The following is a 20,685-nucleotide window of genomic DNA, read 5'->3' on the forward strand; positions in this document are numbered from 1 at the left end:
AAGAGCCTGATGCATTAACCTGTCTTCTTGGTGCCATTACAAAACTATAACCTTTTCAATGAGTGGTACTCTATTAAATATTAATGGAAAATGATAATGCACATAAATATTTAATAGACCAACTTATACCAAAAAATAGCAAACCTAAGCATGGTGCAAAAATTCAGGCTATTGTTATTTTATTGTTATTATTATTATTATTGTTATTACAAAAATATAGAGCAATAGGAGAATGTATTGTGCAATATTTACTCTTTGTGGCCCAAAGTACTTTTTTTTTTCATGTAACTCAGAATATTCAGCAGATTTCAAAAGGCTTGGGCCAGTGTGGTGTGTTTGAGTTCTGGGAATGCAGAGCAATGAAGTTTAGAAATAAAGACATTGACCAGTACTTCTTATCTCTGTGGTTGACCATTGTGGGGGTCACTGTTTCTTGAACTTTGTTCACTGTCCTCCTGAGCTGGACTTGACATTTTCTATGGGATGCCTTGTTTGTGTCAGTCCTTGCTCCACATCACGAAAGAACTAGAGCCAGGCACTGTGTCGAATGCCTGTAATCCAGAGACTTGGGAGGCTGAGGCAGGATGATCAGCAACTTAGTGAGGCCTCAATCAACTCAGCAAGGCCTTGTCTTTAAATAAAATATTAAAAAGTGCTGGGGGCGTGGCTCAGTGGTTAAATGCCCCTGGGTTCAACCCCCAGTACCAAAAAGTAAGTAAATAAATAAATATTTTTTAAAAAGAAACTTCTAGAGAAAATCTGCTTCTGTTCTAAAACTGCTTTTGAAGTCAGGCAGTTTTGGTTTGAATCCCAGCTCTGCCACTCACTGGCTGTGTGAATTGGCTCTTCCCAGCCCTATCCTTTCTAACTGGTGAAATACAGAATTTTGGCAAATCATCATTTACCAGATTTTTTTAGTTCCTGATGACCTGAGATGGAACTAATTGAGGTTTTATTTGGCTGCTTGGATGACACTTTTTTCCTGGTAAAAGAACGGTTATTTCTACCTGGCTTCAGGGATTTGAGGTATTAATAATAATAATAATAACTATATGTAATATATAATATGTATATATAAATACTTTTTGAGTTTTTTTTTTTTTGGTACTAGGGATTAAACTCAGGAGCACTTTATCATTGAACTACATTCCCAGTCCTTTTTATTTTGAGACAGTCTCACTAAGTTGCTTAGGCCAACCTTGAACTTGCAATCCTTCTGCCTCAGCCTCTGGAGTTGCTGGGATTACAGGCTAGCCCCACTGCACCCCTAGTAACATTGTGGCTCACATTATTGAACAAGATAGCAGTCACTGGGCCAAACCCTTTGTATGCATTATTTCATTTAATTCTTCTTGATACCCTTTCCAGATTGAATCACAACTCATTATTGGGTTATAGTACCACTTTAGTGGGTCCAGACCAATATTTAAAAAAAAAAGGAATAGAATATAGTAAAAGTATTAGAAGGTATTAGAGTAAACAATATGTAGAAGGATTAGGAGCTATTTAGCACAACTTTTGTTTGTTATATGCTGTGTGTGGATGAGAGAGAGGATTAGGAAACAATGTAAAATGTAATTTTCACTATAGGTCACATTGGAAGATGCTCCATTGTTAATTAGGCAGGTAGCATTTTGTTTGTTTGTTTGTTTTTCCTGAGGTCACCAAAACACAATGTCTTAATTTTTTTATTTGTTCTTTTTTAGTTATACATGACAGTAAAATGTATTTTGACATGTCATATATACATGGAGTATAACTTCCCATTTTTGGGGATGTACATGATGTAGAGTTATACTCGTTATGTATTCATATATTAATATAGGAAAATCATGTCTGATTCATTCTATTGTCCTTCCCATTTCCATTCCTCTTCCCTTCCCCTGACTCTGCCCTGTCCAATCTGGTAAAACTCCCCTTCTCCCTCCCCCCCATCCTATCTATTGTGAGTCAGCATATTGGAGAGAACATTTGGCCTTTGGTTTTTGGGATTGACTAATTTTACTTAGCATGATAGTCTCCAGTTCCATCCATTTACCAGCAAATACCATAATCTTCACTCTTCTTTATGGCTAAGTAATATTCCATTATGTATATATACCACATTTTCTTGATTCATTCATCTGTTGAAGGGCACCTAGGTTGGTTCCATAACTTAGCTATTGTGAATTGAGCTGCTATAAACATTGATATGACTGTATCACTAAACTATGCTGATTTTAAGTCTTTTGAGTATATGCCAAGGAGTGGGATAACTGGGTGAAATGGTGGTTTCATTCCTAGTTTTCTGAGGAATCTCCATACTGTTAGAAGCCAAAATGATTAAAAAAGGGTCAGGGATCAAGGATTCCTTAAGAATTTGTTGACAGAATTCCTTTACTTTAGAAGATCTCCGATGTTTTCTTTTTGGTTTACATCTCAGTAACTTGAAATATTTGCCAGAGTGACTCTTAGGTGCTGGGAAAGAAGGAGTTGAGGCATGTCAAGCCCCTTTTCTATCAAGAAGAGAAGAGGCTGCTTATGGGGGGCTCTCCCCCACTTGAGTAAAGGGAAGCCCGTGACCAGGATACTGAGTGAAAGATGAATTAAGAAGAGATGCACAGAGGTCCCTGGCCAGCGGATCTCATGCTGGCTGTGCACTGGACCACCTGGGAGCCTTAAGCAAGGCTGATACTTCTGTCTGAGGTGTAGCCTGGGCAGAAGGAGCTTTTAAAGCTCCCAGGTGATTCTAGCATTAAAACTGCATTCCTAGGGTTTTCTTGGTGTAGCCACACTTGATGGTTGTCTTTTGCTGGAAAAGCCCATGTCACCCTGAGCAACCAGCCCTGATTAATCATTTAAACTAGCAGCACAAGGTTGATTTACCCAAAACTTCTACACTTCTCCCCTCCCTACTCAAGACTGATGCAGATCAACAGATTACCAGCCACCAGATTTCCTTAGTCATTTCCTCCTAAAGATACAAGGAGTTTAACCTGGGCTAAGATAGTCTTTCTGCAAGCTAATCCACCATCTCCCCAGACTTACTGGCTTATTGAATAAATCTTTTTATTTGTTCCAAAAAGTGTCCTCCATTCATGGGGCTCTTTTTTGAGTGGCGAGTAAACGGACTTTGATTCAGTCACACTTGGAACAAGACTGCAATCAGCAAGGAGCTACATTTGTGCCTGAAACCCGGGTGGTTCTTCCCTGGTGAGTTTGTTTTTAACCTCCCTGAGCAATACTTTTTGATCTTAAAAGTTAGCAGGTTCCTCCAAAAGATTTTAAAGGTTCTTTGCAGTCCTGGAATTGTATAATTCCTTGGGCATTTTCTTCTCTCTGTTAGTATGTGCATGTGTGTGTCCATCTTTCTGAACACTTTAAATCATTTATAGATTACTTACCATACCTAATGCAATGTACGTGCTATGCAAATAGTTATTATACTGTATTGCTTCAGGAATAATGACAGAAGAATCTATCCATGTTCAGTACAGGTGTAGTCTTTTTCCCAGATACTTTTGATCTGCAGTTGAGTGAACCCGAGAATACCCGAGGGGGCTGACCGAGCTATGTTCCAGCTTTTTTGTAAATGAACTCATTTAATCCTCAAATTGCTTAAGAACCATTTCTCAGAATTTCTTTCACAATACCTTTTCTAGTTTACCCCTGACCCTGTACGACAGGGATTTTATGTGAGACCTGTTGAACTGAATCAGAGGCAAGGATTTGCTTTTTGAATTGATCACAACTCACCCATCTCTAAATGTTGTTATCTCTGGTTGAGGAGACCCTAAGTCTTTGATGACGATCGTACATGGATATTCCTTTTGAGCAGTATCGTACAAGAACACATGTTCATAAATCACAATTGAGGAATAGTCACTTGCTTTACCATGTTACCCAAGAGACAAGTCCATCAAATACAGATGTTGTCATAGAGATGGAAGAGTAGAAGTGGGTAGGAGTCATCTCCTGGGAACCTTACCACCCACATCTTTCCATCCCTGCCCTCTGGAGTGCTGTGACTCGTGGCCTGGACCAAAGGTGTGAAAGAGCAGCCAGTGCATCCCAGGTTGCCACTGTTTGCAAACTGGGTTGGCAGCCCGCCCTCCCCACCCCCCCGCCCCCGCCCCGCTCCCACCGGGCCTGCTGTTGCAGAGTGGGGTCCCTTAGCATCTCTGACAATCAGGAGCCAAGCCCCAAGGGGGGACTAGGATGTCTTTTGTCCATTTGGGCACCATAATTCTCATGGTTTTAACTTCCCTTGGTATGTGAGTGGTACATGTACAACCACATCGGCTTCACAAAGTGTCCAAATCAGTGCAGACACATTAGAGATCAACAGCCATGTCTTTTTTCCTTTGTGTAGCCTACTGATACTGGTGTTCCTAAAAGCAAGTGGTGTTCCAGGAACAGAAGTCAGCTAGCTTTTAAAAAAAAGTCTTAGGTTGTTAACCTGTCCTTTCCCCAAGATTTTCCAGGTCCGAGTATCCCAAACAACAAACTTCTCCTGGCAATTTGTTATGCATTTCAGGGCAATATTATAAAATTAGGAAATTGCAAGTCAGGTGCAAAATTAGAAATATGCCTCTTGTGTTTCTAAAGTAGGTGCATATGCCTGCTATTGTGTAACACGAGGATACTTGTAATTTAAGGATAAAATATACTGCTTCTCTACACTGCGCTGTTCACACCTGAGGTTGCAAGAAAGCCTCAGGGAATCAGGGCTCTGGAAAGCTTTTTAATGATTCAACTCAAGAAACTTTTTTGAATAAAGTTAGGTGTTTTTTTTTTTTTTTATTTTTAGCATAAAAGTAATTTTTAAAGTAACACATCCTGGATGGGAGTGAAACTCAATGAGAGAGCCCTTGCCTAGCATGCACAAGGCCTTGGGTTCCATCCCTAGTACTGCACAAAAAACCAAAAGAACCTAGTAATATAACCTCTGTATTTTCTGTATGTAATTTGAAAAATTAAGTGAAGTTTAATGAAAGTAAAAAAAAAAAATCTATCACATTTTACTATCAAAGGTGACGTAAGATTACATTGTGTTGTGTTTCCAATATCATGGGTATAATATTTTGTGGAGAATCTTTAACTCCACCATTTTCACATTATTTATTTATTTATTTATTGTGGTGCTGGGGTTGAAACCAGGACCTTGCACATTCTGGCAAGTTCTCTACCACAGAGCTTCATCCCCAACCCCCCATCATTTCACTTAATGGTATATAGCAAACATTCTGCTTTGCAAATTAGTCACTAGCAATGGCTTTAGAGCTTCCTATTAGTGCATCATATGATTCTGCAATAACTTACTTAACTTTTCCCTTGTTATTGAGCCTGTAGACAGTATTCCATTTTCTCTTACATAATTAATGTTTTGTAAAACAGTCTTCTTCTACATTTCTAAATTTATTCTTAAAAAATACTAAATCAGCGTTTTAAAGATTCTGCATGTGTATCACCAGGTTACTTTCCAGAAACCTTCTACCAGTTTGCCTTCCCACAAACTGAGCCTCTTCATTGTACCATTGCCAGCAATCTGTAATCTTTAAAAGATTATAATTTGGTAACTGGAAAGTAATGTCTCAGTTAAGTTGGTAAAGCTTGGTGTGTGGCCTCCTGCCTTATTCAGTCGCTGAAGGAAATCTAGTCATGTAAATGCTAGTTTTACTTCATCTGAGAAAACTCATATCCTGCAAGTTCATACTATCAGTGTCAAAGTTCTGAAACATTCATGTCTGCAGAAAGAACTTCCTAGGTGCTGAGCTCTGAGATAGATATTAAGATTATAGAAGTGGGGCTGGGGATGTGGCTCAAGCGGTAGTGCGCTCGCCTGGCATGCGTGCGGCCCGGGGTTCGATCCTCAGTACCACATACAAATAAAGATGTTGTGTCCGCCGAAAACTGAAAAATAAATATTGAAATTCTCTCTCTCTCTTAAAAAAAAAAAAAAAAAAGATTATAGAAGTGAACTCAGTGTGTCTGTCTGCCAGTGTCTCTTCATCAAGGGGGACTGAGGCATTGCAGTACTGATGATGTCTGAGATGAGATATCACTCTTCCCAGAGCTCAGGAGAAAGGAGCCCTCAGGGTATGCTGTGTTGTGTGGGGCGTACTAAAGATTTGCTAGGAACTGGATCCAAGTGCAGGAAAAAATGCCATTGGGTATTTTTATAGGGAGAGTGATCAAATTTTGGATTAGGACGTTAAAGAACACTCGTTTGCTTGTATGCCTTAGAAGTGGAGAAACAATCTTTGAGTCAGTTCAGCTGTATGGTACAATGGGAAATATGTATTTGGTCTTTGTCTCTGGTTGCTGGCACAGAGCTCCTGATTCTTGGAATTTGTTGAGTGAGAGGAGTGAGATGAACATCTTTTGTTATTCACAATGAGCCCCTCCCAATCGTACCTGAGTTTATGGTAAGGAAGCAGCTCTTGAGGGGAGTAGAAGGTGCCTAGATAGCTTTAGGATGGGGTTGGTCACCTGAAAAGCCAAACCATGATTAAAGGGATGGGACTTTCAGGTGCTGCCTTGAACTTGATGAAAGGGAGAGGGTCTAGAGGTTGAGTTCAGTCATCAGTGGCTGATGATTTCATCCATCATGCCTATGAGATTAGTGTCAGACGAGAGTGGTGGGAACATGAGGTGAAGGGGTAATTCTATAAACTGGGCCCACATACTGATCCCACACATGCTTTTTGTTGTTACTTTTTATTTAAAAAAAATTTTTTTAGTTGTTGATAGACCTTTATTTTATTTATTTATATGTGGTGCTGAGAATTGAATCCAGTGCCTCACACGTGCCATGCAAGTGCGCTACCACTAAGCCATAGCTCCAGCCCTGTTGTTGTTGTTGTTGTTGTTTAAGCAATTTACCTGTGGTTCTGCCTGGCATAAGTCAATAGGGCAAGGTACATTCCTCAGTGAACAACCTGCTACTTGCCAGAGAAATGCAGACCCAAAAGGCTCTTCCTTGCCCATAAGAAGAACACACCCTGAAGGGGAGGATTTTTGTAACCTTTACACAGACCAGATTCCAGAACTCAGGGAGACAGAATAATTAAAAGCAAAACCCTCTAACCATAAAATCTGCAATAACAAGTTCAATTAGCATGGCCAAGTGATCCAGCATTGCTTGGATTTTTAGCATGTCATTATAATGATCTTACCCTCTATGGGGTAAGATCATGCACAGTGGGTATTTGGAAGCCTAATGCAAGCCTGCCATCAGAAGCCAAGAGAAGGACCTGACTGGACTTTCTGGAAACTTTCCTGGGACCCCCAATGAAACTGGAGGGCAGGAGGGGTGCATGGTCTCTCTGTTCTCTGATATAACCCACTGTCTCCCTTGAGAATGTCTCTTTTTCCTATCCTTTCTAATAAACTCATGCCTGCTACCCTGAATGACATGTCTGAAATCTTTCTGGCATAATCACAAGAACCAGTGATTATGGACATCTGTGGTCACTTTGGCTCTGTGATGGCCTTGCTGTGCAAAAAAATGAAACCTCTGTAAAACCACTGAAAAATGAGGTTCAGAGAGCTTCTGAGCTGGCAAAAATAGAGGTGCTGAGAAGGTGGTGCACCTGAGAGGGTCTAGGGACTTGACCCTACCCCTTGCCCTATGCAACTCTTCCATTTGGCTATTTCTGAGTTAAATTCCTTATTAATAAGCTGATAATAGTAAAGTGCTTTCCTGAATTCTGGGAGTCATTCTGGTAAAATGTCAAACCTTTAGAGGGGTCAGGCACGGTGGTGCACGCCTGTAATCCCAGTGACTTGGGAGGCTGAGGCAGGAGGATCATATTTTTGAGGCCAACTTCAGTGATTTACTAAGTCCTCAGCAACTGAGAGACGCCCTGTCTCAAAATAATAAAAAGAACTGGGGCTGTAGCTCAGTGTTAAAGCATCCCTGGGGTAAATCCTCAGTATAAAAATGAAAGGATGTGGGAATAGCTAAGCATTTGCTAAGAAGCAAGGGCAGCCTGGACTTGACAGTGGCATCTGAAGTGGGGACACTCTTGTGGGACTGACCCCTCAACCTGCGGGGTCTGTGCTAGCTTCTGGTAGTTAGTGTTAGAATTGAACTGAATTGTGAGATGCCCAGTTGATGTCACAAAGTTGCAGAAAGTGTTGGAAAATAGTATGTATTTGGTGTCAGAGGAATCTGAGACTAGACTAGCTAGACTAGGATGATTTTTTTAAAATGCATGGTTGGGATTATAGTGATTCTTTTAAATTAAAAAAGAAAAGAAGATTAAGAATTGTCCTAAAATGTCAAATAACTTAAAAATCTTGGGTGGAAGCTTTGCAGATATATTTCTATAAATGATACACAGTTATTTATACAGATTTGACATTTGGTCAACAATGGATGGCTTATGCAGGTACAACCATGGTCCCATAGATTAGAAAGGAGCTGAAAAGTTCCTGTTGCCTAGTGACAATGTAGTCATCATAATACTGTAGGGCAAGGCATTACTCACCTGCTCTTGGTGATGCTGGTATAAAGAAACCTTCTGGGCTGACAGTTGTAGAAAAAGATAGCACATACAATTAAAAGATTGTGCTTCTGGTTTGTTCATTGAACTGTAATTTTATTATTATTGTAAGTGTATTCCTTTCACTTATTAAAAAAGTTTACTGGAAAACCAGATGCTGTGTTACAGTAGCAACAGCCTCATACATCTCTGTACCACATATCTTGATTACACTGGATACAATTAGGTGGCCCCTAAGTGTACAAGATGCACTGCTCTTGTTGCCATTAAGAGGCCATACAGCCAAGTGGTGGAGTAGGCTATTCCATCTGTGTTAGATGTTTGCACAATGACAATATTGCCTAATGACACTTTCTCAGAATGTATCCCTGTTAAGAAATACATGACTCTATGAGTGTGTGCGTGTGTGTATACTGTACTATTTTCACTCAGCAACATCTTAACATTATTCAGTGTTAATATAGGTTCACATCCTTTTTTTTATTGTCCTAGTAGTAATTGTTGTCCATGCACCCCATGTGTATTTAGCCTGTTATTAGTTGCTGACTTTTTGAACTTACTGTAATCATGTGAGGTCATCAATAACAAATCAGGAAAATTGCTATGGATTTCAATAAATCAAAAAGTTTTGTTTGTTTATTTGCTTCTTCATTCCCTCAATTTATGCCATAATGGTTTAAAATTGCTTCTATCAATTTTATGTACAATACAGTAGAGAAATTTTTGGTTTTGTTGGTACTGAGGATTGAATTCAGAGGTACTTTACCACTGAGCCACATCCCTAGTCCTTTATTTATTTGTTATTATTATTCGTGGTACTGGGGATTGAACCTAGGGTCTTCTGCATGTGAGACAAGCACACTACCAACTGGGCTATATCCCCAGCCTTTTCATTTATTATTTTAAAACAGGGTCTCTCTAAGTTGCTGAGGCTGGTCTTGAACTTGTGATCTTCTGTCCTTAGCCTCCCCAGCCACTGAAATCTAAGGCATGTGTTACCACATCCCACATACAATAGAGTAACTTTTGAGTAGCTGTTAGAAAGTCAGGAGCTGGAAAAAAGACACACTAAATCTGGGACTGAGATTAGGAGGGAAGAGAGGGCCAAGATAGTGGCAGTAGATGGCCTCCCAAAGGCTGTCCATCTGATTTTAATGGATGATCTGATCTGGACTCTATAAAGGATAATCCCTTTCATAGCCCATTGCCAAAGCAGGCCACTCATTCTAGCTTGTGCTGTCTTTCCATCTTACTCTCAGATGTCTTTTGTAAGGATGAATTCCACAAAGCTGAGGCCCTGATGTGTAACGATTCTCCATTTACCTGGAAGTTTCTCTTCTTTCATTTAAAAAATTCCATGGTTTTCTCTCTTGATTCTGAATGTTCCCAGAGACCTGGATTTTGTCAGACTGCAGATAGGCTGTTAACCAGCAGGGGGCGCACTGCCTGCCTCCAGCGTTTTTATGTTCGGCGATGACCTTGGGACCTTGCTGGATAGTATAACTCAGTAAATTATGTGGTCTAGTGGAACACAATAGAAAGGTAAAGCTCAAATATTTTTTCAGTCATTTAAAATTTATTTTCCTTTAAAACTGAATTAATTACATTTAAACGTAATTAGCTAAGTTTTTCCACTGTAGATAATGTTTTACACCAAGATGTGAAAAAATGATCAGATTAGGAGGAATGACTTTAGTGATTAATATTGCAGAAAGTAATAAGAACTGGCTGATTACTGGGGGTGCTGCAGACAGACAATTCTTAGGAATCCGGACCAAGTGCTGTTGTTCTAAGCAGTCAACCCCGGTAACAGCGTAAGAGCAGATGACCTGAATCTGTCTTGTTGACCTAGGAAATCTAACTACACTTTACAGACTTCCCTGATGTCTAGCATAGTCACGAGGTAGAAGATCCACAGACATGTGACTTTGAAATATTAAATTCATCCTCGCTTGGAAAAGGCAATTGAACGTAAGGCGCTTAGGGGCATGGGATTCCTTCAGCCCTGCTTGGTTGTGCTGTTGCTCCCTTTCCTGTGGCCGCAGCGCCCCCGTGTGGTGAAGGGCGTCCAGCCCTTCCCTTCCCTTCCCTGGACTGGAGCTGTAGTACTCTGTCATACCCCATGGGAGAGAGCACGGTCCACCAGTAGGTTTGCTGTTTTGAACCCTGAGTGTAATAAGACTTGACTTGAATATGGAGATTCCATTCGGTACGTGCTGTGTCCTTGAATTTTACAAAGGTTACATAGTTCATCTGCCAAAGGTGAAGCTCGTTTCCACCCAGAAACAGTTTCCTAAAGTATGGCTGGGAACCCAGGGCATTCATAGAGCTCTTTCCCTCAGTCTGGCTGTGGTCATATCAGGTGAGAGATTTCTGAGTTTTGAAGACACAAGTAGATATCAGAGAACTTTCAGTGTATTAGGGGTCAGGTGGGAGTTTGCCTCTGAAAGAGGACCAGGGCAGAATGTGGTCATCAGCAGCCCAGGGAGAAATGGAGTGGTGTTAACCCCTACCCTGTGCTCTACTCTGCCTTCTGCAGGGGGAGGCTTCAGCCTTCTCTCATGCCCCCTGAGGGGGAGCAAAGCTGCAGATGCTCAGGGATAGATTTAATTTCCTTAGACTGATTTCTCATTAAATCCCTTAGACTCAGGGTCTTCAGAAACTCACCTGAGTTGATACTACTAATGGCAGCCGAGCCCAGGGACACTGTCTGGATCCTAACTGGCTGGATTTAGCTGACTACTTGCATTGAGAAACGGGAAAAAGAAAGAGTGAATTTTATGCTGTTTGATCAAAGTGGGGAGAAACAGCTAGATTGCTTGTCACCTAGTCCCACAAAAGCAGTCATAATTTATAGAAAAAAAAAAGCCAGGTGATACACAGATGCAGATTTAGTTCACTTAAGCTAGACAGGCCAGGGCAGGGCAGTCTCACTCTCAGCTTCTGTGGCCAATCCAAGCCAGGGGCCGAGTGGGGGCCAGGGGCAGCCCCTGAGGTTTTATTTTCAGCATAAGGAAGTTGCTCTCAATTTTAGAGGGGTCTCCAAAGTCATTCTGTTTCAATATCAGGAAACAGCTTCAAGAACATTATTTGCTCCAATTATAGATGGTGGTGTTGTCCAAGGAGCCTGTAGTGAGCCCTATCCCTCATGCCTCCTGCTTGTCACCTGGAGAACAGGACAACAGATTGTCATGTGAAGTTCAAACTTTAAATCAGTAGGTCTCAGCAGAGATGGCATGGGTGCCTTAAAGATGAAGAACCCCGATGGCTTTCCAGTTAGCAAGAGAGGCCTTGGTCTTTATATAGCTCTACATGCTTGAAAACAGCAGATGCAAGGGGATCACACTGACCTTTGTCCTGTTCCTTAAGAGCAGGAGGTGAAGTTCCCATGAGAAAGATGCATTCCCCAAAAGGATATGAAGAAAGTATCCTTCTTATCAGGGAAGGGAAGCTGAGGCTGGGGGAGTCTGTACAAACCAGCCTTGGGGAGCTAACCTCTTCCGAGTCACTTTTCTACCCCATTGGCTGCCCTTGCCCAGTCCCTCTGTCCTGTCACGTTTTCATAATTTTACTACTCTTTGTCCAATTCAGTATATGTGTTTAACTCTCTGTCTTTGGGTCTTAATTTCATTATGAAGGCTCCTGTGTAAAGTGAATTGTATTAAATAAGTTTGTATGCCTTTCTTCTATTGATCTGTTTTATGTCAATTTAATCCTCAGGCTGAGCTGAAAATCCCTAAAAGAACAGAGATAAATTTTGCCTCCCCTACAAAATTGTCCATATAACCTCCATATATGGGTTCATGTATCTAGTTGAATATATGTACACAGTCAGCCCTCCATGTCTGCAGATTCAGCCAACTGCAGATCAAAGATATTCAGAAAAAAATTGCAACGTGTACAGGCCTTTTTTGTCATTATTTCCTAAACAACTATTTACCTAGCATTTACATTATATTAGGTTATATAAGTAATCCAGAGATTATTTAAAGTATATGGGAAGATGTGCATATATTATGAGAAAATACTAGGCCTTTTTATATTAGGGACTTAAGCATTGCAGATTTTGATATCCAAAGGGGGTCCTGAAAGCAATTTCGCTGGATACCAAAGGACTACTGTATGTAAATGAATATCTGTATATGAAAATAAAAAAATTATATGTGTACATATAATTAGTCCATCTTTCTCATATATGTATGTATAGATGTTCATATGTGTGTTTCTGTAAATGTGCCTGTGTGCATATTTATATATGTGTATGTGTGCATATGTTTCTGTGTATGTGTTTGTATATATGTGTGCATGTTCGTGTGTATGTATCTGTGTGTATGTGCTTGTGTATGAATATGGATGGGAGAATTAGGAGTTGGGTAGTTAAAAGTCCTGCTTTCATAATCAGAAAGATTTTCTGACTTAGCTGCCCTACATTCTCTTTGTGTGACGCTAAGATTTTGAAATCTCTCTAGGCTTCTGTCTCTTAGGGTAAAACAGGGATCATGATAGTAGCTTCCTTGGAGGAGTGAAGCAAATGTGGGTGGTGCCGGCTGTTCAAGCAAGGCACAGCCAGTGGCCGTGGAATGTCAGTGCCGAGGTCAGGAGGTAGCAGTGTTGGATAGTGAATCATGACTGACTCCCCTCGGGTGATGTCCCACTCATCAAAGAACCTCAGTTTTAGCTTCCCTTCCATCATAGCTTAGCCATGAGGAAAGAGTGGGCTTATCTTGCAAGCTGTAGATCTCGTTGCATACCAGTAAATTAGTCTTTTCGTTAATTCTGATGGTTATGGCAAACTGCCACTCTGTAGGAAGTTTGTTCTTGCTGTGCTGACAGAATCAGGGTTTTGAGTCTGACTCAAGAGGTAGACCCCTGAGGCTGGGGTCATGGCTCAGTGGTAGAGCATTTGCCTAGCATGCATGAGGCCCTGGGTTCAATCCCTAGTTCGGGGAAGAAGTGAACCCTGGACCCATCCACATGTGACAGTTCTTGATGTCTTCTTGTGCTGTTTTCTTCTGCTTGATTCATAGTTGGTACCAGCCAAAAACATGAACAACAAGACCCAAGAAGTCTTACTCTTAAAATATATCTTCTTTCCTTCTAGGATTGCTGGGATGAACTCCTCATTGGTGATGTAGAAATGAAGAAGGTCTTGTCTTGCCCCCGGTAAGGATTCTCACTGAATTTTACCTTTGGGGTATGAAATGCCCATTGGTTCTTTTTTTTTTTTTTTCAAAACAATAATCTTTAATTTTCAATATTTCCAACCAGGATTTTTTCTATACTTGTAAATATATATAACACAAAGCATAATTGAATAATATGTGCACAGTGCCCATTGGTTCTTGAATGTCACCTAACCCATGGTTATTGTGTGACAGGTGCATTATGACTACGGTGGACCCAGATACTGGAATCATAGACAGGAAGGAGCCGCTGGAAACCCTGAAGAGGTAGAACACCAAGTCCAGTGTTTTTAATATTATCCAAATACCATATTGACCTAAGGGTTGGGTGCTATGTCAGCCACGAGGTGCATGTGACCTTTCAATCCAGAGCCCCTGTCACTCTGTGTGCCTATCAGTTATTATAAATGAGTACTTATTGCTTCCTCTTTGTTTTCCCCTTTAGTGCTTTTGATAAGTTTTTAATTATATAATATTCCATTCTGAAATTTAAATGTCTCTCATATCAGTTTTTTTTGGTTTTATTTTTGTGGTACTGGTGATTGAACCCAGGGATGTTCTACCACTGAGCTATATCCCCAGCCCTTTTAAAATTCTTATTTTGAGACACAGACTAAATTACTGAGGCTGGCCTTGAGTTTGTGATCCTCCTGCTTCAGCCTCCTGAGTTGCTGAGATTACAGCAACTCAGGAGTTTCTGAGCATGTGCCCAGATTCTTTTCTGTGCATGGGGGGATAGTAGACATTCTTTTTATTAATTAATTAATTAATTTATTTATTTATTACTGGGGTTGAACCCAGAGGAGCTTGCCCACTGAGCCACATTCTCAGCCCTTTTTACTTTTTTATTCTGAGACAGGGCCTTGTTAAGTTGCCAAGATTAACTTGCCATGCTTCTGGCTCAGCCTCCTGACTTGCTGGGATTATATAGATCTGTGCCACCATGCACAGCTTAAGTAGTAGACATTCTTTATTCAGAGGTGGCAGTAGCCCCCAGCTGCCAGCCTCAGCCCCATTTTGCACCTTGAATCTTTCCGTAGGCCTTTTTTTTTAAAATGTGTGCAGGCCAGAAAAAGATGGCCCACTGCCAACAGGTTATATAACTGAGTGCATGCTCACAAGCGCATGTTTATGACCTTTGGTACATATGCTGAATCAGGGTGTTCATGACTTTGGTTATATACTAAAAACATAGCCTGCCAGAAGCCCTAGCGAGGAGCCTAACTACAGCCATCTTGAACCCGCTCTATAGGGATTCCTCACCACACAAACTATGTGTTAGAGGTCTTCCACGATGATCCTTTGTGAGGAGGGCAGATCCTGCGTCCATAGGCCATAACAACAATGCAAACTACAAAAACATAGAATCAGAAAACAAGTCCCAGCATCTGGGGTTACTAAAAACCACTTCCAGTTTCATCCCATATTGAGGTGGCAATAAAAGACTTTCCCAGTCATGTCCACTTGTTCAGGGATATAGTCTGGATCCACCTGGGTAGTCTGGCAGTAGAACTCATAGGTACTTCTGTGCATACTCAGCAGGTGGATGTGTTTGCTACTCTGGTGTAGGTGTGTGTCCAGTCCACAACAGTGATGGCAAGGACACACCTACAGATGAAAGGATAAAGCACTTACAGGTACAAGTGCAGGTAAATCACGTCCATCTGGGGGAATGCATGTCAGCTTTGAGTCCTGGAAAGCACGGTGGCTGCCTGTGGCAGCTTTCCTGGGTGCTTCCACACTCATAGCTTGATCCTGAACTCCAGCAGGTTCTGTGTGCACTAGCACTCGGGAACTCAGAATTGGCTGAAGGAAAATAATAAACATTATTCATTTATTTTAAAAAATTTTTATACCTTTATTTTATTTATTTTTTTTATGCAGTGCTGAGGATCGAACCCACTGCCTCACACATGCTAGGCAAGCGCTCTATCACTGAGCCACAACCCCAGCCCCATAAATATGCCTTTTAAAATCTGTGTCCCAGCCACAGAACCTGGCCAAGTCACATGTATGGGCCGCGGGGGGTGGGGTGGGGGGGGGATTCACTAGTCACCTATGGTATTACAAGGAGGTCACCCTCCAAACCTTTTCCCCATGGGGCTAACAGGGATACCCAACCCATGTGGGATCCTTTATTGCCCAGGGCCAGGTCCACTCCATATTTTTCCCTTGATTCAATCCAATGGGAGTGGGCAAATGAACATTCCCTGGCTGCCCAAACACAGGCTTAAGTACAACATCCTTGGTTGTCACCCGGACCTGCACTGGTGCTGCTATGTGGTGCAGTAAAGCCTCCACAGGAGCTGGTGCCTCTCATGGGACCATTCACACTTGTTCAGAGCTCTCACAGTTGCCCTCAGGTGCTGTGCCTACCATGGAGGGGGTGTTGACTGCAGTCCTAAGTCCTTGCTTAAGCAGGTCATTATATCCCTATTAGGCCTGCAGCTGTGGGTGATATGGGATATGCAGCTTCCATTGAATCTATGTGTTGGAGGTCTTCCATGATGATCCTTTGTTGTCACCCGGACAACAAAGGTGTTAGATGTTGTTGTACTGGTAACTGAGATCCCATCCCTGTACATCCTCACCCGTGACATGAGTACCTGGGTCACTCACTATTATTGTGATGGGCCAGCTGTACAGGCTGTCAACACTGTCAGGGTGTGAATCACAGTGCGCTGGTTTGCTTGACCATTGGGCCAGGCAAACACCACACCTGTAGCTGTATCAAATGCCATCAAGGCAAACATGGGCCACTTCAGCATCAGTCAAGGGCCAATGTAGTCAACCTGCCATCCTGTCAGGGGGACACATCCATGCATTACTTGACCATCTCTGGCTCCCAGGTGTCAGGGGTGTGGATATTTCTGAGCACAAACCTCTACCAGGGCATCCCACGTTAAAGCCAGGCCCCATTGTTTGCCATACTGTTTTCACACCTGTACTGCCAGGTTGGTGGGAGGGGCCTGCTCTAACCACCACACCCTCACCAAAGCATCTGCTTCATGAGTCCCTGGGCTAGTCACAGGGGATGGCCAGTAACATGCCCTAGAGTCACCTGTTCCTGGTGGCTTAACTCCCAGAGTTCTTGCCACAGAACTTGCACCCAACACATAGCACAGCTGTTGGTACATATTGCTATGGGGGATGCTTCATTTGCTATCATTATCCAGACAGTGTGTAGCTCAGCTCACTGGCTACTTTGTCCTGCACTGGTATCAAACCAGACAGTGTCTATTTCTGGCTCCACAGTGGCTGCCATCTGCACAGTCAGTTGTCCATGGCTAGAGCCATTAGTGTAACAAGCACTGAACAGTACAGGTGCCTTACCTCCAAGGTATGGGCTTGTTTCTGGTTCGCCAACATCGGGAACAAGCCCTAGCACTTCCTGAAGTCTCTTGTCCCCTGCCAGATCCCAGCACATCTAAGCTCTCATGGCTCCTGCCAGCTCCTAACACATCTGGGTTCTCTTGGCCCCTGCTGACTTCTGTCCCAAATTATTTTCCCAAGTTCACCAACTCCACTTGACCAATGGAATAGGGTGAACTTGGTCCCTGGCTGGCCTTGCTGGAGGCTACCCATTGGAACCATCAGTGGCCGTTTCATTTTCTGCATTACCACTGGCTGGGCTTGCCGATTCCACCAGCACTATGGCACCTGGCCTCTGCCTCACGTCACAGTCTGCCCAGCCACGTCATGTTCACCACAGGGTAATCGGAAGTCTTATCCATGCTCATGGGGAATCTGTCCACTGTATCCCAATTCCAAGCCTAGCTTCTTATCAATTTTTTAATAATATTTATATTTGCACTTCCAAATGGAGGCCTCAAGTAATTATTTAATTATATTTATTACAATTCAAATTCCTTTATTAGAATCAATAGCAAAATATATGAGAATAATTTGAATTGCATAATGAAATATTAGAAAAAATGGAATGGAATGGGTTGTTAGTTTGTATACCTGGGAGATTCTTTTTGGGGTGGTGGGGAGGAGGTTACCATGATTGAACTCAGGGGCATTTGACCACCGAGCCACATCCCCAGGCCTATTTTGTATTTTATTTAGAGACAGAGTCTCACTGAGTTGCTTAGTACCTCGCTGTTGCTGAGGCTGGCTTTGAACTCATGATCCTCCTGCCTCAGCCTCCTGAACTGCTGGGATGTAGGCATGCCCTATGATGCCCAGAGGAGCTTTTTAAATGTCAGGATTATTATTATTTTATTATTTAAAGAAGTTTCACTAACTTAGTCCTTAGTAGAATGTGTTTTTAGACCTAAGTCCAGAGCTGGGAGTGTAGTTCAGTGGTAGAGCACTTGGCTAAGCATGTACAAGGCCCTGAGTTTGATTCCCTGCACATACACACACACACACACACACACACACCAAAAAAAAAAAAAAACCCAAACCAAAACAAAACAAAAAAAAGAAAAAAAAAAACTGAAGTTAACATTTTTTAGTGTTGTATTCTATTTTTTTCTATTTTATTTTGTTGTTTGTTTCCAATGGGTATTTGAGAAAAGGTTATTTGATGAAGTCTTCGGATGTACTGTTCTGTTTTGTTTTTGTCCTTTGCTGTTTAAAATTCAGTGAAGTTAATTTTCTTTTCTTTAGATGGACCTTTGGAAAAAAAAGATTTTCAACTCTAAGCCAGACCGCCTGCCCACTGCATCTGTGCCTTAATTTTTGTCCACCAACGAACTCCAACACTGTCAAGTTTATCTTGTAAACTTGGAGGGGGTGGAAAGCAAAGTGCTCAAGTGCAGTAAACAGAAGGTTTAGAGATCAGGGCAGTTCCATTTTGAGATTTCATGAGCATTTGTTTCAGGGAATTATAAAGTTGAAGGTACTCATGTAAGCAAAATATTTATATTCTGATTACATGTGCAAGTGTTTTTTTTCTTTTTAGCTTCAAACTGAAGGCATGAAAAAATTGTTCATACTCTCAGGTTATTACTTCTAGAAAAACCAGGATTACTTACAGTTGGACTAATTATCCACAGAGTTCTGTGTTACCATTTAAAAAAGGGGCTTGCTATTGATGTATAAATAACCAGACTGAAACCTTGGGCTCTATGGAGAGTACCTAGATTGTTATTTCCTTTTTGTGCCTGATGAGGAATGTTTGCTTCTTTCAGCTACCGTCTGTGTGATCCATCTGAGAAAAAAATATACAAGTCATCCCCACTTTTTGGAATTTATTATTCAGTGGAAAAAATTGGAAACCTGAAAGTTGGCGACCCTGTATATCAGATGGTACAGTGAAGGATCTGCTGGGGTGACACGTGAAAGGTTAGTTTTGCTTCAAGTACTCAGGTTCTCAAAGCTGGATTTTCTTGTGTTAATATATATATATTTTTTATTGTGCTGCTTTAATTTTTGAGTGAATGTTTTATATTCTGGTCTTTGGAATTGGAAAATGCCCTTCATTTCTATTCCCCTCTGTAATTATGTATTTCCACCTAGCTTTCTCCATCCTTCCTTCCCATTCAATTATAAAATGCAAATGGAGAACCCTGGCAGAGACAGGTATATGTTTCCAGTTCATTAAGGAATATCCATAAGGAATAAGGAGGTGAAGGTGAGCCATTCTCCCGAGTTATATATATATTTTTTCTGTCTTAGATAGAAAAGTGAAGGGGAAGTGTGTAAATTATTCAAACTCAACTTGGCAAAAATATTTAAATCAAATGCTTTTTTTAAAAAAAATCAAACATGTTTTTTAAAATGTAGTTTGAGTTTGAAAAAAAAAAAATCAGTGCCTCAAGGTGACTGCATCCTGAAGCATGAGGTAGAAAATGATGTGCTCACATTGATTTCACTGGACCAGAAAAACCCTGAATCCTGGAGGTGTAAGCCTGACCCTCATATTATAGGAATAAGAAAGTCAGTTGGAAGACCTCACATTGAAGTTTTGAGTTAACTTCTCTGTAAAATCTATGACCCTCTTAAAATATCTTTTTCTCTAAAAACCTTGACCATACTTCTTTCTTATTCTGGCCTGAACTTCTCACTACTGAGTATTGATGCCCACCCACCTGACTGATGATGTACAAAGGTGGTCCAGACAGGCCTAGACTGAGCATTAGACAGCCTTGGATTTGTAGTTCTAACATCTTCCTTACTTGGTTGAGTTATTTAAGCTAAGTATCAGTACCCTTTTCTGCACAATGAGAATGATGCTAGTTCTTACCAAAACAACCAATAAAAGTTATTTTGAGTATTAATCCATATAAAATTACAGCATTAGAGCAGGCACATAGAAAGTGCTCAGTAAATAATAGCTATGATTTTTTTTTGTCATCATTGCATCATGGCTCAGTCTGAGGTGCTGTAAGGGGTATAAAGGTGAGATGGGCTTTACCCTCGAGGTAGGCAAAAGGAAAAAACTGTTCATTGGTTACCTATTATGAGTACGTATTCAAGTAACCATATCTCTAACCATATTTCATCATCTCTAAGATGTCTGTTTTAACATCTTTAAAATTACACAGCTTCTTATAGCATTCTGAATACTTTTTAAAAAAATCTTCACGATGCATAAAATAATGGTATATCTTACATTTGGTGTATCTTGAGTTTGATGAAATACAGTGAATACTAGAAAGGAAATTGAAATTTCTAAGTTCCTGCCATTTCTAAAGTCCCCCATTTGCAGGAAGAGTGAATCCAAATCTGAGCCATCTAACATAAATGGAACTGATCCATTGTCCACCTATTCCAGTGATGATTGACTGGACCTGGATCAAAGCCTGAGTCAAGTGGTCTCTGTGAGACCTTAACCATTAGCGGTCCTCCAGGTCACTTGGTCACAGACTCACCCAGTCCCCTTAACAGTTAAGGGTACTCCAGGTGACCCAATCCGATGCTCTCTTGCAATGGAGGGGAGGCAAGAATCATCTAAAGTTAATTCAAGTGACCTCCAATTTCTCAGCTCCCAGAATGCCTTTTAAATTAAAGATCCTAAGATAATGGTCATCTTTTATCATCCTTTTAGAGTCTCTATGACT

The 20,685-nt window shown here is 41.2% G+C and overlaps 1 protein-coding gene across 2 annotated transcripts in view; it reads left to right on the forward strand.

Annotated features, from left to right (window-relative positions):
• Positions 1-20,685, forward strand: part of Mtarc2 (mitochondrial amidoxime reducing component 2) — a 43,543-nt gene that overhangs the window by 19,518 nt on the left and 3,340 nt on the right. Inside the window, exons 5-8 of one of the 2 annotated variants that reach the window (XM_058577077.1) lie at positions 13,591-13,652; positions 13,868-13,939; positions 18,814-18,967; positions 20,655-20,666. In XM_058577077.1, coding sequence (XP_058433060.1) covers positions 13,591-13,652; positions 13,868-13,939; positions 18,814-18,940 — 261 coding nt within the window. In that variant the 3' untranslated portion in view covers positions 18,941-18,967; positions 20,655-20,666. Of the gene's footprint in view, positions 1-13,590; positions 13,653-13,867; positions 13,940-18,813; positions 18,968-20,654; positions 20,667-20,685 lie in introns of those variants that run through there. The other variant, XM_046438480.2, reaches the window with a different exon arrangement.

This window comes from Marmota monax, unplaced genomic scaffold (genome assembly GCF_021218885.2).
Source record: "Marmota monax isolate L192 unplaced genomic scaffold, Marmota_monax_Labrador192_F-V1.1 WCK01_AAM20220418_F8-fsc00118, whole genome shotgun sequence".
NCBI classification, from domain to species: domain Eukaryota; kingdom Metazoa; phylum Chordata; class Mammalia; order Rodentia; family Sciuridae; genus Marmota; species Marmota monax.